This window comes from Macaca mulatta, chromosome 2 (assembly GCF_049350105.2).
Source record: "Macaca mulatta isolate MMU2019108-1 chromosome 2, T2T-MMU8v2.0, whole genome shotgun sequence".
Taxonomy (NCBI): Eukaryota; Metazoa; Chordata; class Mammalia; order Primates; family Cercopithecidae; genus Macaca; species Macaca mulatta.
In genome coordinates this window covers 111,628,619-111,652,028 of record NC_133407.1, presented here as the reverse complement: position 1 = coordinate 111,652,028, position 23,410 = coordinate 111,628,619, and the positions used below count along the sequence as shown (strand labels likewise).

Sequence of the window (23,410 nt, the reverse complement as noted above, 5' to 3'; positions counted from 1 at the left end):
GAAGGAAGAGAACATATCCTCACCCAACGAGACCAGATTCCTGAGATTTTCCAGCATCACTTCTTTGAATAGGTTCCTCTGCTCAAGGTTCAGTCTCTTCCACTCTGCCTCAGTGAAAAGCACAGCCACATCCTCGAAAGTCACTGGTCCCTAAATCAACCAATAAATTCATATTCATCAAGTCACAATTAAGATTCACAGGGAGAATGGAACTGGTGGTCTTGGAGAATCTAGCTACATAAGAAATGGATCTAGGCCAGGCACGGTGGCTCACACCTACAATCCCAGCACTTTGGGAGGCCAAGGTGGGAGGTTACCTTGAGGTCAGGAGTTCAAGACCAGCCTGGCTAATATGTTAAAACACTGTCTCCAGTAAAAATACAAAAATTAGCTGGGCGTGGTGGCACACGCCTGTAGTCCCAGTTACTCGGGAGGCTGAGGCGGGAAAATCGCTTGAACCCTAGAGGCAGAGGTTGCAGTAAACCAAGATCACTCCACTGCACTCCAATGTGGGTGACAGAGGGAGACTCTGCCTCAAAAAAAAAAAAAAAAAAGAGAGAAAGAAATGGATTTGCTACTTGGGAGGCTGAGGTGGGAGGATTGCTTGAGCCCAGGAGTTCAAGACTAGCTTGGGCAACACAGTGAGACCCTGTCTCTATGAAAAATAAACAAAAATTAGCCAGGTATGGGGGTGTACACCTGTAGTTCCAGCTATTCAGGAGGCTGAGGTAGGAGGATTGCCTGATCCTAGCAGGTCAGGGCTACAGTGAGCTGAGATTGCACCATTGCACTCTGGCCTGGGTGACCAGAGCGAGACCGTCTCAAAAAAACCTACACCATATGCTTTTTCATCTTCAAGTCTCTTCTCTTCAAAATGAGTATTCAGTGGTGTTTTCTCTTTAGTTATACTTGAAAGGTGGCATTGCCCTCAGATACCAAGGGAGCCACCAATCAACTTACTTCTACTGAATTCAAGCATTATTTGCTCAGTGACCAACTGCTTCAGCCTGTGGGTATTTCATGACACTCCTAACTTGCCCTAGATTTTTTTTTTTTTTTTTTTTTTTTTGAGACAAGTCTTACTCTGTCGTCCAGGCTGGAGTGCAGTGGCGTGATCTTGGCTCACTGCAGCCCCTGCCTCCCGGGTTCAAGTGATTCTCCTGCCTCAGCCTCCCAAGTAGCTAGGACTACAAGTGCATATCACCACGCCTGGCTAATATTTTGGGGGTTTTTTTGTTTTTTTGTTTTTTTTTTTAGTAGAGATGGGGTTTCACCATGTTGGCCAGGCTAGTTTCTAATTCCTGACCTCAAGTGATCTGCCTGCCTTGGACTTGCTTTAGATTTTTAACTTTACTCTGCAGACTTTGGGGAACATTTGCACATTATTCCCAGCTGCTTCTGATCGTCCTGAGTATCTCTTCTCTGACTCAGCTTCTTCCTCCTATTCTCAGGTATTCATCAGTCTTCTTGTCCACCTTCCAGTGGTCCTTGGCACTTCAGGAGTTGGGAATATATATTCCAGGTTCTAAAGCGAAACTAACTAAGCTTCTATGAAATCAAAGATGACAGTAGGGGCTGGAGAAAGCACACTGCAAGGCTACCAAGCCAGAGCTTCTTAGCATCCTCCCCTGAGAGCTGGACTATAAAAGAGATTTAATAAAACCCAGCACAGAAGAGCAGAAGCAGTAGAGAATAATAATGACGCTGAGGCCGGGCGCGGTGGCTCAAGCCTGTAATCCCAGCACTTTGGGAGGCCGAGACGGGCGGATCACGAGGTCAGGAGATCGAGACCATCCTGGCTAACACGGTGAAACCCCCGTCTCTACTAAAAAAAACTAGCCGGACGAGGTGGCGGGCGCCTGTAGTCCCAGCTACTTGGGAGGCTGAGGCAGGAGAATGGCGTGACCCGGGAGGCGGAGCTTGCAGTGAGCTGAGATCCGGCCACTGCATTCCAGCCTGGGCGACAGAGCAAGACTCCGTCTCAAAAAAAAAAAAAAAAAAAAAAAAATAATGACGCTGAGCTAAGAGTAGGAAACTAGGTGTAGATACTGAAATCCTTGAGTGTGTGAGAAGTTTTGGGAGGGATGTCACATCTATAGCCAGCAGCCCAGGCAGTCAGGCTGCATGGCATAGTGTAGGAGGGAGGACAGAAAGTCTAGACAGCAGGCCAGGACCCAGGATTAGGCAGCCAAGGCCTGAGCGGGCAGTGGTGTGGGCTGCTGTCCCTTACATGCTTTCCATGACCTGCTGCTTCAGGCATATCCTGGTTCTCATATGCTCAGTGATCTTTCCACTTGTCTTTTTATATCCCGGGTCTCATAATTTCTCTTGTTCAAGCCTTGTGTCTCTCATGTTCCAACATCCTCTCCATTTCTCTCTTGACTCCTATTCCCCCTCTAGTTCTTCCACTGAAGCATAAAACAGGCTCAGCTACAATGGAAGCTAGGCTTTTTGCACAGTGGATGTAGTAGGAGCCCAATCTATGGAGCCCGACCACATAAGTCCAAATCCCAACTTTGCCACTTATACAATACATGACCTTTGGAAACTTACATAACCTCTCTGTGTCTTAGTTTCCACATCTATAAAATGGGCTTGATAATGACACCTACTATCTTAATAAAGATAAAGCACTGACATCAATGCCTGACATGCAGTAAACACTTGCTATTACTATTTGCTATAATTAAGCAATGGAATGTTTTATATTTAAATGAAAACTGGTTTTTAAAATAAGTAAATAATTTTTGGTTCTCAAAAAATAATCAAACATTCTGTCCAGTACAAGGCAAGAAGAGGAAGTAAAAAGCATAGAGACTGGTAAGGAAGAAATAAAATTACCCCATTTGCCAAGGACATGGTTTTCTATGCAGGAAATGCAAAGGAATCTATAAAAATGATCATATAACTAGTAAGTGAGTCCAGGAGGATTGAAAGATACAAGATGAACACATAAACATCCATCGTATTCCTATAGATTAGCAACAACCATGTGAAACTGAAATTAAAAACATAATACCATTTACAATCACTCCCCCCAAAAAGAGGTGCCTAACATAAACCCAACAAAACAAGTATAACATCTGTACACTGAAAACTACAAAATGCCAATGGAAAAAAAAAATCAAAGAAGATCTAGCTAAATGGGGAGACAAAGCATGTTCATGAGTTGGAAGGCTCAACAAAGACGTCAATCTTCCCCAAAATGATCTATAGATTTAACACAATTCCTATCAAAATCCCAAACAGATTTTTTTTGTAGATTTATAGACAACTTATCCTATTATATATATAAGGCAAAGAAACTAGAAGAACAAAGTAAGAGGGATCACTCTACCTCATATTAAACTTACTACTATTTGGTCACTGCAATACTTGAGACAGGGTATTGATGGAAGAATAGACACACAGATCGACAGAAGAGAACCGAGAACCAAGAACCCAAAAAGAGATCAACACAAATACCCCAAATTGCTAAAAGTAATTCAATGAAGAATAGATTTTGCAACAAACGGCACTGGACCAACTGGACATTCACAGACAAAAAAATTAACCTGAACCTAAAACCTCACACCGTATACAAAAAAAAAAAAAAAAAAAATCAAAATGAATCACTAATTTAAATATAAAAATATAAAAATGTTAGAAAAAAATACAGGAGAAGATCTGTATTGGGACCTAGTGCTTAGTAAAGAGTTCTTAGACATGACACCAAAACCACAATCCATAAAAGAAAAACACAATAAAACAGACTTCACCGAAATTAAAACTTTTTTCAGTGGCTCACGTCTGTAATCCTAGCACTTCACTTTGGGAGGCTGAGGCAGGCGGATCTCCTGAGGTCAGGAGTTTGAGACCAGCCTGGCCAACATGGTGAAACCCCATCTCTACTGGAACATAGAGGCAGACGGAACATTTCCTAACCCATCCTATGAATCCAGCATTACCCTAATAGCAAATCTAGATAAAGACATTAGAAATTAAAACTATAGATCAATAGATCTCACAGACACAATACCCCCCTCCCAAAATATAAGAAAATCAAATCCAGAAAAGTATAAGAATTACACACCACACTTGGGTTTATTATAGTTCTGCAAAGCTGGTTCAACATTTGAAAATCAATCATTGTAGAGGTCAGGGTTGGTTTTTCAAGACTGCTGCCTTCGAGGCTCTGGGGTCCAGCTGTGGGCAGCTTCCCCATGGGCTCCTAGCAGGCCCAGCAGCGACCAGCTGGTCTCAGCTTCCAGCTCGCCGGTTCAGGGCAGTGGTGGAGATCCAAGAAGGAAAGACAACTATAATTGAAGGCCGTATCACAGCGACTCCCAAGGAGAGTCCAAATCCTCCAAACCCCTCTGGTCAGTGCCCCATTTGCCATTGGAACCTGAACCACAAGTAAAACTATGACAATGTTTTGCTGCTTAGCCAGTTCATCCAGCCTCATGGAGGCACGCTGCCCTAAAAGATGACAGGCCTATGCCGGGAAGAGCACTGCAAGATGGAGGAGTGTGTGAAGATGGCCTACCAAGCAGGTCTGTTACCAAATCATAGGCCTCAGCTTCCTGAAGGAGTTGTTCCAAAGAGCAAACCCCAACTCAACCAGTATCTGATGCGCTGGGCTCCCCACTCCCTCAGGCCCATCTACATAAAAGGCCTCCCCTGGAACAGGGTGCTCATGGCCTTGGGGTCCCCCCTCCTGAGGGACAATGTCTGCTACTCAAGAACACCTTGGAAGCTGTATCACTGACAGACAGCAGAGCTTCTAGAGTTCCTCCTGCACTATGGAGTAGGAGGCCCACTCACAAGCCCTCGGTTACAACTATAGTCCTGCCCCAACCGCCCCATGACGGCCTGGCCCCTCTGACATGTATGGACAGGTGACAGTGGGACGAACTTCAGTACCCTTGGCCTCCCCAGTAGCAATGCTGGGAGCTAGAGGCAGGCAGGGCAGTTGGGTCCCTCGGCAGCTGCTGTGGGGCTTGGGCCATACTCAGTGCTGGGAACAGAAGATTTTGCCCAATGGAATGTCATAAACTAGGCTCGTGGGCTTAAAGAAAAGAAAAGAAAATCAATCATTGTAATCCACCATGTTAATAGGCTAAAGAAACAAAATCAGATGATCATATCATTTGATGCAGAAAACACACTTGACAAAACCCAACATCTAGTGACTATAAAAATTCTCAGTTGCCAGGCGTGGCGGCTCATGCCTGTAATCCCAACAGTTTGGGAGTTTAAAGCAGGATTGCTTGAGCTCAGGAGTTTGAGATCAGCCTGGGCAACATGGCAAGACCCCGTCTCTGGCCAGCCATGGTGACTCTTGCCTGTAATCCCAGCACTTTGGGGCACTAAGGCAGGCAGATCACCTGAGGTTACAAGTTCGAGACCAGCCTGGCCAACATGGCAAAACCCTGTCTCTACTAAAAATAAATAAACTAGCCAGGCATGGTGGTGGGCACCTGTAATACCAGCTACTCGGGAGGCTGAGGCAGGAGAATCACCTGAACCTGGGAAGCGGAGGTTGCAGTGAGCCAAGATCATGCCACTGCACTCCAACCTGGAGACAGAGCAAGACTTTGTCTCAACAACAACAAAAAAAGGTAAAAAACTCTCAGCTAGGCATGGTGGCTCAGTACTTTGGGAGGCTAAGGTAAGCAGATCACTTGAGGTCAGGAGCTTGAGACCAGCCTGGCCAACATGGTGAAACCCCGTCTCCACTAAAAATACAAAAATTAGCTAGGCGTGGTGGTGCACACCTGTAATCCCAGCTACTTGGGAGGCTGAGGCATGAGAATTGCTTGAACCCAAGAGGCAGAAGTTGCAGTGCACCGAGATGGCACTTCTGCACTCCAGTCTGGCAGATAGAGTGAGACTGTCTCAAAAAAATAAAAAACAAAAATAAAAAGTAATAGCTCTCAGCAAACTAGAAATATAGCAGAACTTCCTCAATTGACAAAGAACATCTACAAAAAACCTACAACAAACATCCTGCTTTATAGCGAGAGACTAGATGGTTTTCCTAGATAACGGGAAACAAAGCAAGGATGCCTTCTCTCACCACTCCTGTTCAACATTGTACTGAAAGTCCTAGCTACTGCAATGAGACAAGAAAAAGAACATGTACACATATTTGAAAAGAAGTAAAGCTGTCTTTGTTCACAGATGACATGACTGTCTACATAGGAAATCCCAGAGAATCTACAAAAATAAGTAAATAAATAAATAAAAATCTTGGAACTAATAAACAAGCATAGAAAGGCTGCAGGATATAAGATCATCTGCTTTCCTATATGTCAACTGCTTTCCTATATACCAGGAATGAACAATTAGAATTTTAAATTTTACACACACACATACACACAGAGTATCAAAAAATTAAAGCAATTGGGGTTCAAGCAATTCTCCTGAGATTACAGGCATCAGCCACCGTGCCTGGCTTGTTTTGTTTTGTTTTGTTTTGTTTTGAGACGGAGTCTTGCTCTGTCGCCCAGGCTGGAGTGCAGTGGCCAGATCTCAGCTCACTGCAAGCTCCAACTCCCGGGTTTATGCCATTCTCCTGCCTCAGCCTCCCGAGTAGCTGGGACTACAGGCGCCCGTCACCTCACCCGGCTAGTTTTTTGTATTTTTTAGTAGAGACAGGGTTTCACCGTGTTAGCCAAGATGGTCTCGATCTCCTGACCTCGTGATCCGCCCGTCTCCGCCTCCCAAAGTGCTGGGATTACAGGCTTGAGCCACCGCGCCCGGCCTTGTTTTGTTTTTTAAGAGATAAGGTCTCACTCTGTCGCCCAGGCTGGAGTACAGTGGCATAATCATAGCTTAATGCAGTCTTAAACTCCTGAGCTCAAGTGATCCTCCCACGGCAGCCTCCCAAGTAGCTAGGACTACAGGTACATGCCACCAATCCCAGTGAATTTCTTTTTTAATTTTTTAGAGATGGGTTCTTGCTGTGTTGCCCAGACTAGTCTTGAACTGCTGGGCTCAAGTGATACTGTCACTTGAGGAAAACGTCAAACGAATCCCAAGTAAGGGACATTCTACAAAATATCTGACTAGTACTTCCTTGGAGACATGACAACTAAGTGTAATATGATAACCTGGATGGGATCTTGGAACAGAAAACGGTCATTAAAACTAAAGAAATCCGAATAAAGTATGGACTTTAGTTAATAACCACCACTATTATTGATTCATTAATACTAACGGTGACAGCCGGGCATGGTGGCCACACCTGCAGTCCAAACACTTTGGGAAGCCAAGGATTACTTGAGGTCAGGAGTTTGGGACCAGCCTGGCCAACATGGCGAAAGACCATCTACTGAAAATACAAAAAACAGCCATGTGTGGTGGTGCACGCCTGTAATCCCAGCTACTCAGGAGGCTGAGGCAAGAGAATCACTTGAACCGAGGAAGCAGAGGCTGTAGTGAGCTGAGATTGCACAACTGCACTCCAGCCTGGGAAACAGAGGGATCTTCTGTCTCAAAAAAAAAAAAAAAGAAAAAAGAAAAAGCCCAGATTATTAAGATAAAGATCTACATAAATGAGGAAAAAATTGTCTAAATAAATGGAGAGACACTGTGCTGATGGACCAGAACACTCAATAATGTTAAGATGTTATTTTCCCCCAAACTAATATAAAAATTCAAAGCAATTCAATCAAAATCTCATTGTAGAAATTGATACAATTTCAATTTCAAATTGATAGATTTCAATATTTATATAAAAATGCAAAAGACTTAGAATATGCAAAGCAACCTCAAAAAAATAATAAAATTAGCCAGGTGCGGTGGCTCATGCCTGTAATCCCAGCACTTTAGGAGGCAGAGGCGGGGAGATCAGGAGGTCAGGAGATTGAGACCATCCTGGCTAACACGGTGAAACCCCGTCTCTACTAAAAATACAAAAAATTAGCCATGCATGGCGGTACACGCCTGTAGTCCTAGCTACTAAAGAGTCTGAGGCAGGAGAATCACTTGAACCTGGGAGGTAGAGGTTGCAATGAGCCAAGATCACGCCACTGCACTCCAGCCGGGGAGACAGAGGTGAGACTCTGTCTCAAAATAATAATAATAATAATAATAAAATTAAGGACTTATATATAAAAAATTAAGGACTTATACTACCTGATTTTTAAGACTTACCATAAAGCTACATTAGTGAGGAGCACAATACAAATGTGAGAAGAGTTCAAAGGAGTAGAACAGAGCACCCAGAAAACAGACCCACAACTGATTTTTCTTTTTTTTTGAGACAGGGTCTCACTCCATCACCCAGGCTGGAGTGCAGCGGTGCGAACATGGTTCACTGCAGCCTCAACCTGCCAGGCTCAAGTGATCCTCCCACCTCAGCCTCCCACATAGCTGGGACTACAGGCAAACAACTCCAGCTAATTTTTTGTACTTTTTGTAAAGATGAGGTTTCGCCATGTTGCCCAGGCTGGTCTCGAACTCCTGGGCTCAAGCGATCCACCTGTCTTGACCTCCCAGAGTGCTAGGATTACAGGTATGAGCCACTGTGCCTTGCCCCACAATTGATTTTTAACAAAAGTATCAAAGGAATTCAATGAAAGAAGGAAAGTCTTTTCAAAAACAGTGTTGGAAGAACGGAATGCCCAAATTTAAAAACAAAGAACACCAATCCCTATCTCATACCATTCCAAAAAAACCTAAAAATCACCTCAACTTAAAGTTGATTTTTTTTTTTTTTTTTTTTTTTTTTTTGAGACGGAGTCTCGCTCTGTCGCCCAGGCTGGAGTGCAGTGGCGCGATCTCGGCTCACTGCAAGCTCCGCCTCCCGGGTTCACGCCATTCTCCTGCCTCAGCCTCCCGAGTAGCTGGGACTACAGGCGCCCACAACCGCGCCCGGCTAGTTTTTTGTATTTTTAGTAGAGACGGGGTTTCACCGTGGTCTCGATCTCCTGACCTTGTGATCCGCCCGCCTCGGCCTCCCAAAGTGCTGGGATTACAGGTGTGAGCCACCGCACCCGGCTGATTTTTTTTTTTAAGTTTCTTTTTTTTTGAGATGGAGTTTCACTCTGTTGCCCAGGCTGGAGTACGTTGGTGCAATCTTGGCTCACTGCAACCTCTGCCTCCCAGGTTCAAGTGATTCTCCTGCCTCAGTCTCCCAAGCAGCTGGGATTACAGGCGCGCATCACCACGCCCAGCTAATTTTTTTTTCTTTTTTTGAGACGGAGTCTTACTCCGTCGCCCAGGCTGGAGTGCAGTGGCGTGACCTCAGCTCACTGCAACCTCCACCTCCCAGGTTCAAGTGATTCTCCTATCTCAGCCTCCCAAGTAGCTGGAACCATAGGCGCGTGCCACCACGCCCAGCTAATTTTTAGTAGAGTCGGGATTTCACCACGCTGGCCAGGCAGGCCTCGAACTCCTGACCTCAGGTGATCCACCCCTCTCGGCCTCCCAAAGTGCCAGGATTACTTGCATCAGCCATGGCGCCCGGCTGAATTTTTGTATTTTTAGTAGAGATGGAATTTCACCATGTTGGCCAGGCTGGTCTCAAACTCCTGACCTCAAGCAATCCACCCACCTCGGCCTCCCAAAGCTAGGATTGTGGGCATGAGCCACCGCCCCCAGCCAAAATTATACAGTTTCTAGAAAAAAACCTTCACAACTTGGAGATAAGCGAAGATTTCTTTGACAGCATACAGACAGCAAAAAACATAAAACAGAAAAGTTGACCAAATTTCATATTTAAAAAACCATTTTATAGTTTTAACAAACTTCATCAAAATTTTAAAACTCCTGCTCATCAAAAGATATTAAGAAAACGAATAGGTAGGCTCTAGGCTAGAACAAAATATTCATGAAACAAATACATGACAAAAGACGAGCCAGGCACCGTGGCTCACGCCTGTAATCCCAGCATTTCAGGAGGCCGAGGCAGGCGGATCACCTGAGGTCAGGAGTTCGAGACCAGCCTGGCCAACATGATGAAACCACGTCTCTACTAAAAATACAAAAACTAGCCAGGCGTGGTGTCGCATGCCTGTAATCCCAGCTTCTCAGGAGGCTAAAGCAGGAAAATCGCTTGAACCCAGGAGACGGAGATTGCAGTGAGCCAAGATCGCATCACTGTACTCCAGCACGGGCAACAGAGGGAGATTCTATCTCAAAAGAAAAAGAAAACAAGTCGTTCTCAAAGAAGTAGAGAGTAGGCCAAGTGCAATGGCTCACACCTTTAATCCCAGCACTTTGAGAGTACAAGGTGGGAGGACTGCTTGAATCCAGGAGTTCGAGACCAGCCTGGGCAACATAGTGAGACCTCGTCTCTATTTAATTAAAAAAAAAAAAAAGAAAGAAAGAAAGTAAAGAGTAAAATAGTAGTTACCAGAGGATGGAGAGGGGAAGGGAGAGGAAAGCAGGAGAGAGATTGGTCAATAGGTGCAGAACTACATCATACAGAAGGAGTAAGTTCTGGTGTTCTATTGCAAAATAGGAAGCTTAGCGTTAACAATAATAAATTGTATTTTTTTTGTTTTTTTGAGATGGAGTCTTGCTCTGTTGCCTGGACTGGAGTGCAGTGGCTCGATCTCGGCTCACTGCAACCTCCACCTCCCAAACTCAAGTAATTCTCCTGCCTCAGCCTTCTGAGTAACTGGGATTACAGGTGCCCACTACCACACCCAGCTAATTTTTGTATTTTTAGTAGAGACGGGTTTTCCCCATGTTGGCCAGGCTGGTCTCGAACTACTGACGTCAGGTGATCCGCCCATCTCTGCCTCCCAAAGCGCTGGCATTACAGGCGTGAGCCACCATGCCCAGCCAGAACTGTATATTTCAAAATAGCTAGAAAAGAGGTTTTTGGCCAGGCGCGGTGGCTCAAGCCTGTAATCCCAGCACTTTGGGAGGCCAAGACGGGTGGATCACGAGGTCAGGAGATCGAGACCATCCTGGCTAACACGGTGAAACCCCGTCTCTACTGAAAAAATACAAAAAACTAGCCGGGCGCGGTGGTGGACGCCTGTAGTCCCAGCTACTCCGGAGGCTGAGGCAGGAGAATGGCGTGAACCCGGGAGGGGGAGCTTGCAGTGAGCTGAGATCTGGCCACTGCACTCCAGCCTGGGCGACAGAGCGAGACTCCGTCTCAAACAAAAAAAAAAAAAAAAAAAAGAAAAGAGGTTTTTGAATGTTCTCATCACAAAGAAATGATAAATGTTTAAGGTGATAGATATGCTAATTACCCCAATTTGATCATTACACAATGTATACATGTGTGAAAACATCACATTGTACCCCATTAAAAGGTACAAACATTATATGTCAATCACAAATTGTTTTAAATGTGTCAAAACTTTGAATAGACACATAAAAAAGGAAGCTATGTGAATGGCTAACAAATAGCTGTAGAGTGCTGAACTCAACAAATGGCAAATTCAAAATCTGTGCATTTCGCTGTATGTAAATTTGACCTCAGAAAAAAATCAGAAACAATATTGAATTCTACTTAATGATATGCATGCTGAAGTATTTAGAGGTGAAATGTATTGAGATCTGCAACTTTCTCTGAAGTGCATGAAAACATAAGATGGGCCGGGCACAGTGGCTCATGCCTATAATCCTAGCACTTTGGGAGGCCGAGGCGGGCAGATCACCTAAGGTCAGGACTTCGAGACCAGCCTGGCTAACACGGTGAAACCCCGTTTCTACTAAAAATACAGAAATTAGCCGGGTGTGGTGCCGCGTGCCTGTAATCCCAGCTACTCTGGATCCTGAGGCAGGAGAATCGCTTGAACTCAGGAGGTAGAGGTTGCAGTGAGCCGAGATTGCGCCATTGCACTCCAGCCTGGGCGACAAGAGCGAAACTCCGCCTCAAAAAAAAAAAAAAAAAGGTTGGGGCAGAGGAGGGAATACAGGAAAATAAAGGCAGTTGCTTCCCTGATAATGAAGTAATTTGCTCCCAAGTCACCCTCATCTGTATCAATCAAGCTTGGCCCCTATGGCCTGGAAGCTGCCCCAGAGACCAGCACAAAACCTCCTGAGAAGAATGGTGTGGCTGCTATGTCTCCTATACTCTATCCCTTCATGAAGCTATGTGAATTTAATGCAGGGTTAAAGGACATTGCATACCATGAATTTGATTATCAATCCAAAACTAAGGCCATTCTTCATGGCTGTGCATTGTTTTAACAGCTACAGCCTAACACCTAGTCTTTCCCTGTACTATTTTACAGTTTTAGCTGTCTTCATAATAATTACTACCAGTGTCATTAATTTCCTGTCTCTATGCATCATTTCCCAAAGAATCTTGGATCTTTGAGAATAAGGACAGTGAATTTAACACTCTATTTGGCTAGCTCCCACAATCTCATATAGTCCTCTGCCCAGAAACCAATAAATTAAATTTCTGGTACAGAAAAGACCATAAGGGTTGGGGGACAGGGATACGCAACATCAGAAGAAGGGGGTGAACTCTATGGGGCTCTTCATCTAAAAACATAACCCCATTTCCTAGAGTTGGAAAATGTGTTCTTTTATCACTGGGTAGTTTTCTAGGACAAAAAAAAAACAGTCAAGAAGGCATCACAGAAAATTAATGGTTTGAGATCAGAGAAATCTGGATTTAATTCCTGACTCTACCATTTGGCCATTCGCATGTCCCCGTGCATAAATCATGTAATCCCTCTAAGCCAGATGATCTCATCTCTCAAATGGGGACATCACCACCCATCTCCTACAGCTGTTAATGATTTAAACATAAGACTGAAATATTTATGGATTAAATGGTATGATGCCTTGGATTTTCTTTAATCCAGTAGGAATGGAGATGAAATAAAATTGGCCATGAGTTGATCATTGCTGAAGTGGGATGAGGATACAGAAGAGTTCATTAACTCTTTTTCCACTTTTGCATCTTTGTTTTCTATAATAAAATGTGAAAAAGAGGTCCAATGTACAAGATAAGACTATTAGATACTATTAAAGTGTTATAATTATTTGTGCAAATGTTGACATAGGGAACTTTTAATAGTGCATTTTAGGATCTTAATAACCCAAGGTTTTTATAAAAAGTTACCATTACATTTTAGAATACTCTGAATTAATATTAAACTTGGTCATGTTTTTGTATAAGTTCAAAAAACAGAAAGATTAAACACAAAAACCATTATAATATGCCTAGAACAATGGCTAACACAAGGCATAAACCACTTAATCACTTCCTCCCTTCCCAAGAAAGAGAGATGAGCCCATTCTCTGAGAAATGAGCCAGCATTTCAGAAAAGAGAAAGGTGGGTCCAACTCACCAGATATCTAGGCTTCCCTTCCCAAGGCCAGGCAGAATCCTTGGCAGGCAGAGCTGGGGAAAGAAAGAAGCAGTTTTAAGAAGCCAGCCCTACCAGGCCCATCATGAGGATCCCCAAGAGCCCTCTGAGCCTTGGCTGTGGTCACCTGAGCCTTCTCAGCGGACCCAGACCCCGAGCTCCTTGCACCTACTGCCTTATGCTTGAGTCAACTTCTCTATGCTCTGCACCACTTCCCTATTACATCTTTACAGAAACACTAATCTTAATCAAATGTAGTAAGGTAAACTTGAAGCATTCATCATTTTTCTACCCTAAAAATTAGCAAAACTGTTGAGACAAGGCATCATTTCCCCCATGTGTTATGTGACTCCAGGTAGACATTTTTTTTTCTTTAATTTATGAAAATGGACCGAGCACAGTGGCACGCACCTATAATCCCAGAACTCTGGGAGGCCGAGGTAGGCAGACCACTTGAGGTCAGGAGTTTGAGACCAATCTAACCAACATGGCAAAGAAACCCCATCTCCATTAAAAATTAGCCAGGCATGGTAGTGCACATCTATAATCCCAGTTACTCAGGAAGCTGTGGCAGGAGAATCACTTGAACCCAGGGGACGAAGGTTGCAGTGAGCAGAGATCACACCACTGTACTCCAGCCTGGGCAACAGCAAAACTCCATCTCAAAAATAGTTTATGAAAGAGAAGTCTGTGATTTAATAAAAATGTATTTTTAAAAAATGTGTCAGGCCGGTTTCAGTGGCTCACATCTTTAATCCCAACACTTTGGGAGTCTGAGGTGGGAGGATCACTTGAATCCAGGGCTTCAAGACCAGCCTGGGCGACAATGAGACCCACACCTCTAATAATAAAAATAATCATTGTGGAATTTATTGATTGATTGAGACAGGGTCTCACTGTTGCCCAGGCTAGAATGCAGTGGCGCAATCTCTGCTCACTACAACCTCCACCTCCTGGGCTCAAAGGATCCTCCCACCTCAACTTCCCTGGGATTACAGGCATGCACCACCACACCTGGCTACTTTTTATATTTTTTGTAGAGACGGGGTTTCACCATGTTGGCCAGGCTGGTCTCAAACTCCTGACCTCAGGTGATCCACCCACCTTAGCCTCCCAAATGCTGGGATTACAGGCATGAGCCACCGCGCCCAGCCTTCCCTGTCATATCTTTGCTGAGGGGAAAGAAGAATGTTTTCCTGATCCTTGAATGTCACTGATTCTGAAAGTTCAGAAAAGGAACTGCGATGTGGTATTTCTAACCTGTGACCTGTGCCTTTGTAGAAGGGACAGAGTCTGGGGAAGGGAGTGCCTCTCGGGGAGGAGGGTCTTAGCAGCAGACCGAAGCTTTCTGCTTGACACTCTTTATTCCAGTGTGAAAGACAGGAACATACTGATAAGGCATACGTGTTTACAAGATATATAGAAGCTGGCCAGGCTCTGCATGGTGCCTCATGCCTGTAATTCCAGCACTTCGGGAGGCCAAGGCGGGCGGTAAGTAGTTCGAGACCAGCCTGGCCAACATGGTGAAACCCCATCTCTACTAAAAACGCAAAAATTAGCCAGGTGTGGTGGCGCACGCCTGTAATCCCAGCTACTTAGGAGGCTGAGGCAGGAGGATCACTTGAACCCATGAGGAGGAGGTTGCAGTGGGCTGAGATCGTGCCACTGCACTCCAGCCTGGGCAACGAGAGTGAAAAACTCCGTCTCAAAGGAAAAAAAAAAAGCAGCTTATAATTTGTCTCATCTATTTTTGAGCTCCCCAGAGAGTAATAGTGCAGTTACTATGGGGAATTAGGCTAAGGGTAGCCTTGTCCTTGGGTTTGCAAGAAAAAAAAGCCCTAAATGTGATAATGACATCACCCCTGCTGAAATCATCACCCCTGGAAAAACACTCTAAATAGACCCCAACAACAACTCTGGCTTTTGTACTAAGCTGATGAGAATGTGTCAAGTGATTTAATAAAGACATATATACAATTTCTCCTCTTGCATGCCCTAGAAAACCATCATCCTGGCCCCATAATATGTGCCTAAACTATGTATCTATCCAGAACTGCGCATCTTTGTGTAAATGGAGCAGCATTTTAAAATTTTAAAAATACATAAAATTATAATCTTGTTTGATAACTGTCTTGGGTAATTTTCCAAGTTACTGTTTTCCTCACTAAAGTCAGGAGGGAAAAAAAAGCAATCTTACTATTTCAAGTTCTAAAGTTTTAGAAGTAGAAAAACTGAGTACCATGATTTGGCCACTCCCAGTGGCTACATCTGAGCAAAGCACAAGGCAAGGAGGCAAATCCTTAAGAGTTTTCAGCAAAAAAGACCATCTAAGCCTTGCCCTTCCAGAGGGACAGATGGTTCTGATCCCCCTGAGCAGGGGGGAAAAAACTGAGGGACACAGAATAACCTCATACAGCTGAACTAAGGGATCCTACCTCGAGTCCCGGCTCTGCCGTTACTCCTTAGGTGCCTCTCCCCAGCATAAGACCACTCACAGGCAAATCATTCAGGGAGGCAAAGAAGTCCTCCAAGAAGGGAACAGGTGTTGAATGACAGGCACACTCCAGGACCTCAGGAGCAGGTGCCTCCGCCCATGTTGGACACATCTGCAAAGCACTTAGGGAAGTCAAAGAACCTTTCTAGCTCTGTGACCACAAATCACCTTCTTTGCCACTCACAAGAGGGAAAAGTTATTCTCCTTCTAAAGTTCAACTTAGTGTTACTGTCTTTACTTTCTTTTTTTTTTTTTTTTTTTGAGACGGACTTCTGCTCTTGGAGCCCAGGCGTACAGTGGCACGCACGATCTCAGCTCACTGCAACCTCCACCTCCACCTCCACCTCCTGGGTTGAATTCTCCTGCCTCAGCCTTCTGAGTTGCTGGGACTACAAGCGCACACCACCAAGCCCGGTTAATTTTTGTATTTTTAGTAGAGACAGAGTTTCACCATGTTGGCCAGGCTGGTCTCGAACCCCTGACCCTCAGATGATCCACCCGCCTCAGCCTCCCAAACTGCTGTGATTACAAACGTGAGTCACTGCAATCCGGCCCACCATCTTTACTTTCTTTAGTTTTGCTATCCAATTGAACTGGTCTTGGCACAATAGGCAGAGACAAAGCCCACCACCCTCAAAGAGTGGATGGAAAGAGGCATAAGGGCTCCCACACAGGACAAACAGCTACATGCTGGACGATGGCTTGGCGAACTACACACAGGCCAAATCCAGCCTGTCACCTGTTGTTATACCACCCAAGGGCTAAGAATAGTCTTTACTTAAGAAAAAAAAAATTTTTTTTTTTTTTTTTGAGACGGAGTCTCGCTTTGTCGCCCAGGCTGGAGTGCAGTCGCGGGATCTCAGCTCACTGCAAGCTCCGCCTCCCGGGTTTACGCCATTCTCCTGCCTCAGCCTCCCGAGTAGCTGGGACTACAGGCGCCCACCACCTCGCCCGGCTAGTTTTTTGTATTTTTAGTAGAGACGGGGTTTCACCATATTAGCCAGGATGGTCTCGATCTCCTGACCTCGTGATCCGCCCGTCTCGGCCTCCCAAAGTGCTGGGATTACAGGCTTGAGCCACCGCGCCCGGCCCTAGAAAAAAAAAATTTTTAACATAAAGATGATGTCTCACTATGTTGCCCAGGCTGGTCTCAAAATCTGGGCTCAAGTGATCCTAGCCTCAACTTCCCAAAGTGCTGGAATTACAGGTGTAAGCCACCACGCTGGGCCAGTTTTTATATTTTTAAATGGCTGGAAAAAAAAAATCAAAAAGAATATTTCATAATGAAAAGTATACATGAAATTCAATGTTCTTTTTTTTTTTTTAGACAGAGCCTCATTCTGCTACCCAAGCTGGAGTGCAGTGACACGATCTCGGCTCATTGAAACCTCTGCCTCCAAGGTTCAAGCAATTCTTGCGCCTCAGCCTCAGAGTAGCTGGGATTACAGGTGTATGGCACCACGCCCAGCTAATTGTTTTTTTTTTTAAGTAGAGATGGGGTGTTGCCATGTTGACCAGGCTGGTCTTGAACTCCTGGGCTCAAGGGATCCATCCGCCTTGGCATCCCAAAGTGCTGGGATTACAGGCGTGAGCCACTGCACTCAGCCAAAGTTCAAATTTCAATGTCCATAGAGAAGGTTTTATTGGAACACAGCAATGCTCATTCGTTTACCTATAGTCTTTGCTTTCACACACCAGCAGACCACTAGCTGTGTGGCCTACAAAGCCTGAAATATTTACCACCTGGCCTTTAAAAGAAAATATTTGTGAGACCAGGTGCAGTGGCTCACGCCTGTAATCCTAGCACTTTGGGAGACCGAGGCGGGAGGATCCCTTGAGCCCAGGAGTTGGGAGACCAGCCTTGGCAACATAGGGAGACACTGTTTATTAAAAAAAACCAAACACAAAAAGTTTGCCCAGCCCTGTTCTAGACTGCTCCTGTTGGAAGTCATTTGGGGCCAGGCACAGTAGCTCACACCAGTAATCCCAACACTTTGGAAGGCCGAGGCGGGTGGATTATCCGGGGTTAGGAGTTCGAGATCAGCCTGGCCAACATGGTGAAACCCAGTTTCTACTAAAAATACAAAAAAATAGCTGGGCGTGGTGGCATGTGCCTGTAATTCCAGCCACTTGGGAGGTTGAGGCAGAAGAATCGCTGGAACCTGGGGGAGAAAGGTTGCAGTGAGCGGAGATCGCCTACTGCACTCCAGCCTGGGCTACAAAGCGAGACTCTGTCTACAAAAAAAAAAAAAAAAAAAGTGTTTTGGGCCGGGTAGGGGGGCTAACACCTGTAATCCCAACACTGTGTGAGGCCAACGCAGATGGATTGCTTGAGGCCAGGAGTTCGAGACCAGCCTGGCAAACATGGCGAAATCCCCTCTCTACTAAAAATACAACAGCCGGGGTGGTGAGGCGCCCCCTGTAATTCCAGCTACTCCGGAAGCTGAGGAACGAGAATCACTTGAGCCTGGGAAGCGGAGGCTGCAGAGCCGAGATCCCGCCACTGCATTAGGGACGGATTCAAAAAATATAAAAATGCAATATACACCGGGCGCGGTGGCTCACGCCTGTAATCCCAGCACTTTGGGAGGGCGAGGCGGGCGGATCACGAGGCCAGGAGTTCAAAACCAGCCTGGCCAACATGGTGAAACCCTGTCTCTACTAAAAATACAAAAATTAGCCAGGCGTGGTGGAGGGCGCCTGTGATCCCAGCTACTCGGGAGGCTGAGGCAGAGAACTGCTTGAACCCAGGAGACGGAGGTTGCAGTGAACAGAGATCGCGCCACTGCACTCCAGCCTGGGCGACGGAACGAGACTCCGTCTCAAAATAAATGATATAGTAATATAAAATGCTGTTCTTCAGTTGCACTCTGCACATCTCTTTTTTTTTTTTTTTTTTTTTGAGACGGAGTCTGGCTCCGTCGCCCAGGCTGGAGTGCAGTGGCGCGATCTCGGCTCACTGCAAGCGCCCCCTCCCGGGTTTACGCCATTCTCCTGCCTCAGCCTCCCGAGTAGCTGGGACTACAGGCGCCCGCTACCTCGCCCGGCTAGTTTTTCGTATTTTTTAGTAGAGACGGGGTTTCACCGTGTTAGCCAGGATGCTCTCGATCTCCTGACCTCGTGATCCGCCCGTCTCGGCCTCCCAAAGTGCTGGGATTACAGGCTTGAGCCACCGCGCCCAGCCGACTCTGCACATCTCAAATGCTCAACAACCATAAATGGCCAATGACTGCCGGAGTGCACAAGTGCAGGAGGCCCGGCGAAGAGTCGTGTAGTGAGCACCGTGGAGACTGTACGGGACACCTAGGGAGGAACCTGGCCCTCCAGGGGAGTAAGAGCCGCTGTAGGGGTAGTCAGCGCCTCACACAGCTCGCACCCCGCGTGCAACTCTCGCGGATACGGCCGACGCCTGCGCGGCGCCTGCGGCTGGAGCAGGGGGTGGGGGAGGCGGTCTCGCTGCCCGGACTCACCTTCAGTAGCCGAGCCCAGAAGCTGTTCCCGCGGGGCCCACATCTGCGCGCGCACGCACGGACCAAACGAAGTAGCACCACCGTGTCTGAAACGGATTCGAACGCGTACCGCGGGCCACTGGCGGCGCCAGAAGAAGCACAACTGGAGGAAGTGCGTCACCGCGCGGCGCGCAGCCTGCCGGGAAGCGTAGTTCTCGGGGCGGAATGCGACTTGTGCAGGGCGAGAGAAAATGCTGAGGCGCACTTTGACCCTCTAGGTCCCTCTCGGGCGCAGTATTTGGGGTTGTGTTTACCACAGGTACCCATAAGCAAAATATAGTGTTGTTTTCCATGGTTGTAAACATTATATAAATACACTTACAACGTAAGAACGCCTGCTACTAGCTCTTTTGCACACTTCTATAATGACACGTGTTGACCTGTTCATTGTGTGTTCACTGCTGTGTGGTGTCTAATGTAGAAATAGACCAGGACGGGCCGGGCGCGGTGGCTCAAGCCTGTAATCCCAGCACTTTGGGAGGCCAAGGCGGGCGGATCAAGAGGTCAGGAGATCGAGACCATTATGGCTAACATGGTGAAACCCTGTCTATACTAAAAAAGATACAAAAAATTAGCCGGGCGTGGTGGCGGGCGCCTGTAGTCCCAGCTACTTGGGAGGCTGAGGCAGGAGAATAGCGTGAACCCGGGAGGCGGAGCTCGCAGTGAGCAGAGACCGTGTGCCACTGCACTCCAGCCTGGGCGACAGAGCAAGACTCCGTCTCAAAAAAAAAAAAAAAAAAAAAAGAAAGAAAGAAATAGACCAGGACTCCAATTGGACAGACTTATGCGTATCCATGGAGACCTTCTCTAGGACAGTGGTTCCCAAACGTTTTGTTGTTGAAATCCTTTTAGACTCTTAAAAATTACTGAAGACCCCAAAGAGCTTTTGAAACAGCCTTTGCAACATTATAACTAAGGAAATTCGGATGTTATAGGAGTTATTAAGAAATTATTTTAGGCAGATAGAGAAGAAAAGGGGGCCTTGGTAAGTTTTTGTTTCTTTTTTTTCTTTTCTTTTTTTTTTTTGAGACGGAGTCTCGCTGTGTCTCCCAGACTGGAGTGCAGTGGCACGATCTCGGCTCACTGCAAGCTCCACCTCCCAGGTTCACGCCATTCTCCTGCCTCAGCCTCCCGAGTAGCTGGGACTACAGGCGCCCGCCACCACGCCCGGCTAATTTTTTTGTATTTTTAGTAGAGATGGGGTTTCACCGTGTTAGCCAGGATGGTCTCGATTTCCTGACCTCGTGATCCACCCGCCTCGGCCTCCCAAAGTGCTGGGATTACAGGCGTGAGCCACCGCGCCCGGCTTTTGTTTCTTTTAAAGCAGCTCCAGAAAGGTTTCTTGTCTAGCAGGAAAACCTGGGATCCTAGAGCCGGATGGCAAGCTTTGCTATGCAAACTCAGGCCATTAGAAACTGGGTGCACCCAAACCTGGCGATTCCCGCCCTCCTCTTCTTTGCCCTGACAGATGCCTGGCAACATGGCCACCCCCCACATATTCCCAAGTGAGTAGAACTTCAAGGCGCTCTACATTTGCATATTAAAAAGCTAGGGTGGGAGGGCCAGGTTTTTGGCTGCCACGTAAATGACACATCTGATCAAACTAATCCCCTGAGCCCTATGGAAACCAGACACCACCTCCTCCAGCATCCCAAGATAAGCAGCCACTTTTCCGCACACGGTGCTTTTCTCTTTGTTCCAATCTCCGCTCCCTCTGTCTCTACAGAGGAGCTGTTTTCCTCTTCCTTGGTTCTTTCTTGCCTATTAAACTTTTCCCTCCTTGAAACCACTCCACGTGTGTCTGTGTTGTTAATCCTATCAGAGACCAAGGACCCTGGTGTTCCTCTAGTCATCAGAGCCTTATCAATGACAGTAGAAGATATCAGACCTAACCCACCTCATCTTCCTTTCAACCTCTAACCTGTCTTTGTCCACTCCTGGGCATAGGCTGAACTAGCCTTGGAAAGAAATTCAGTTTATAGTTTAAATAATAGCCCTTCCCAAGGGCTAAACTGTTCTTGTAAAATGAATGAAAGGCCACCAGCCACCCAATTAGGATGAGAGGGGCTGGAATTCTAAATATTACCAGCCATTATTCCAGAGGCCCTAAGAAGCACAACTTCCCCAATTTTTATTTTTAGGGGAAGGGAGACGGAGTCTCACTCTCGCCCAGGCTAGAGTGCAGTGGCGCGATCTCGGCTCACTGCAACCTCCCTCTCCTGGGTTCAGGCTAAGGGAGAAGACCACCCCTCATATTGTCTTATGCCCAATTTCTGCCTCCAAAGAAAGAAGAAGTAAAAACTAAAAAGCAGAAATGAAATCCACAGGCAGACAGCCGGGTGCCACACCCTGGGCCTGGCAGTTAAAGATCGACCCCTGACCTAATTGGTTCTGTTATCTATAGATTACAGACATTGTATAGAAATGCACTGTGAAAATTCCTATCTTGTTTTGTTCCAATCTAATTACTGGTGCACGCAGCCCCCAGTCACGTACCCCCTGCTTGCTCAATCAATCACGACCCTCTCACATGCACCCCCTTAGAGTTGTGAGCCCTTAAAATGGACAGGAATTGCTCACTCAGGGAGCTCGGCTCTTGAGACAGAAGTCTTGCCAATGCCCCCGGCCGAATAAACCCCTTCCTTCTTTAACTCGGTGTCTGAGGAGTTTTCTCTGCTGCTCATCCTGCTACAAAGCGATTCTCCTGCCTCAGCCTCCTGAGGAGCTGGGATTACAGGCACGCACCACCATACCCAGCTAATATTTTTGGATTTGTTTTTTGTTTGTTTTTTTGCTTTTTTGAGACGGCATTTCACTCTTATTGCCCAGGCTGGAGTGCAATGGCGCTATCTCGGCTCACTGCAACCTCCTCCTCCTGAGTTCAAGCAATTCTCCTGCCTCAGCCTCCCAAGTAGCCGGGATTACAGGCATGCACCACCATACCCGGCTAATTTTGTATTTTTAGGAGGGACGGGGTTTCTCCATGTTGGTCGGGCTGGTCTTGAACTCCTGACCTCAGGTGATCCTCCCACCTTGGCCTCCCAAAGTAGTAGGATTCCAGGTGTGAGCCACCACCACGCCCAGCCCCCAATTACTCTTGAAGATAATATCACTATTGTGAACCTAAGATTGGCCTTTTGAGATGTCTTTTCAGATTTTTGCATTTCTGACAACTGAATGACCCCATCTGGACCTGCCAACCAGTTCTGCGGCCACCACCTAGGAACTGACTCATCGTAAGAGAACAGCTTCAACTCCTTATGATTTCATCCACGAGCCAACCAGTCAGCACCCCCTATTCACTACCCGCCCCCAACTTCCCACCAAATTATCCTTAAAAATTTTGATCTCTGAGTTTTGGGGGAGACTGATTTGAGTAATAATAAAACTCTGGTCTTCCGCATAGCCAGCTCTGCTTGAATTACTCTTTCTCTATTGCAATTTCCCTGTCTTTGATAAATTGGCTCTGTCTAGGCAGCAGGGAAGGTGGACCCATTGGGTGGTTATACTTTTGTTTGTGTGAGCTAAATTCATCACTATTTACCAAACTAGATATTTCAATGCAGAAATTTCATATATGTATATATTCATTTTAAAAACTAATAAACCCATTACTTGTTAACATAAATATTTCTATGAAAATGTTTTCCTTTAAAAAATTTAGTAACAAAAGAGGCATTATTTTACATTTTTGCAAAATTCTTTAATACTCAATAGAAGAAGCTGGCAGGGTGCAGTGGCTCACGCCTGTAATCTCAGCACTTTGGGAGGCTAAGGCAGGTGGATCATCTGAGGTCAGGAGTTTGAGACCAGCCTGGCCAACATGGTGAAACCTCATCTCTACTAAAAGCACAGAAAAATTAGCCGGGCATGGTGGTGTGTGCCTGTAATCCCAGCCACTCAGAAGGCTGAGGCAGGAGAATCGCTTGAACCTGGGAGGCGGAGGTTGCAGTGAGCAAGATTGTGCCATTGCATTTCAGCCCGGGCAACAGGAGCTAAAACTCCATCAAAATAAATAAATAAATACATAAGCTGAATTTTCCATCTGCTTCTGCATCCAATCTGTTGTAATAGCTGTTAAGCTGTTGTCATAGCAGGAGAACGAAGCAAACTCCTGACAGATTTGATGGGTT

The 23,410-nt window shown here is 46.0% G+C and overlaps 1 protein-coding gene, 1 long non-coding RNA gene and 1 pseudogene across 7 annotated transcripts in view; 2 read left to right on the top strand and 1 right to left on the bottom strand.

Moving 5' to 3' along the window:
• Positions 1 to 23,410, bottom strand: part of ZNF589 (zinc finger protein 589) — a 96,260-nt gene that overhangs the window by 38,335 nt on the left and 34,515 nt on the right. For 4 of the 5 annotated variants that reach the window (XR_013413854.1, XR_013413853.1, XM_028844079.2 and 1 more), the window contains exons 1-3: positions 19,239 to 19,344; positions 13,257 to 13,309; positions 24 to 150 (exon numbers count right to left, since the gene is read on the bottom strand). Coding sequence is in view for 3 of the 5 variants with exons in the window: in XM_028844079.2 (XP_028699912.2) it covers positions 24 to 150; positions 13,257 to 13,309; positions 19,239 to 19,281 (223 nt within the window). In the remaining 2 variants the exon portion in view is untranslated. Of the gene's footprint in view, positions 1 to 23; positions 151 to 13,256; positions 13,310 to 19,238; positions 19,345 to 23,410 lie in introns of those variants that run through there. The other variant, XM_077992492.1, reaches the window with a different exon arrangement.
• Positions 606 to 3,608, top strand: LOC144339169 (uncharacterized). The gene is made up of 2 exons (XR_013413892.1): positions 606 to 766; positions 1,927 to 3,608. It is a non-coding gene; the product is annotated as an uncharacterized LOC144339169 (long non-coding RNA).
• LOC100430312 (large ribosomal subunit protein mL66 pseudogene) lies at positions 4,136 to 4,894 on the top strand (annotated as a pseudogene). Its single transcript, XR_013413442.1, has one exon. The product of XR_013413442.1 is annotated as a large ribosomal subunit protein mL66 pseudogene (transcript).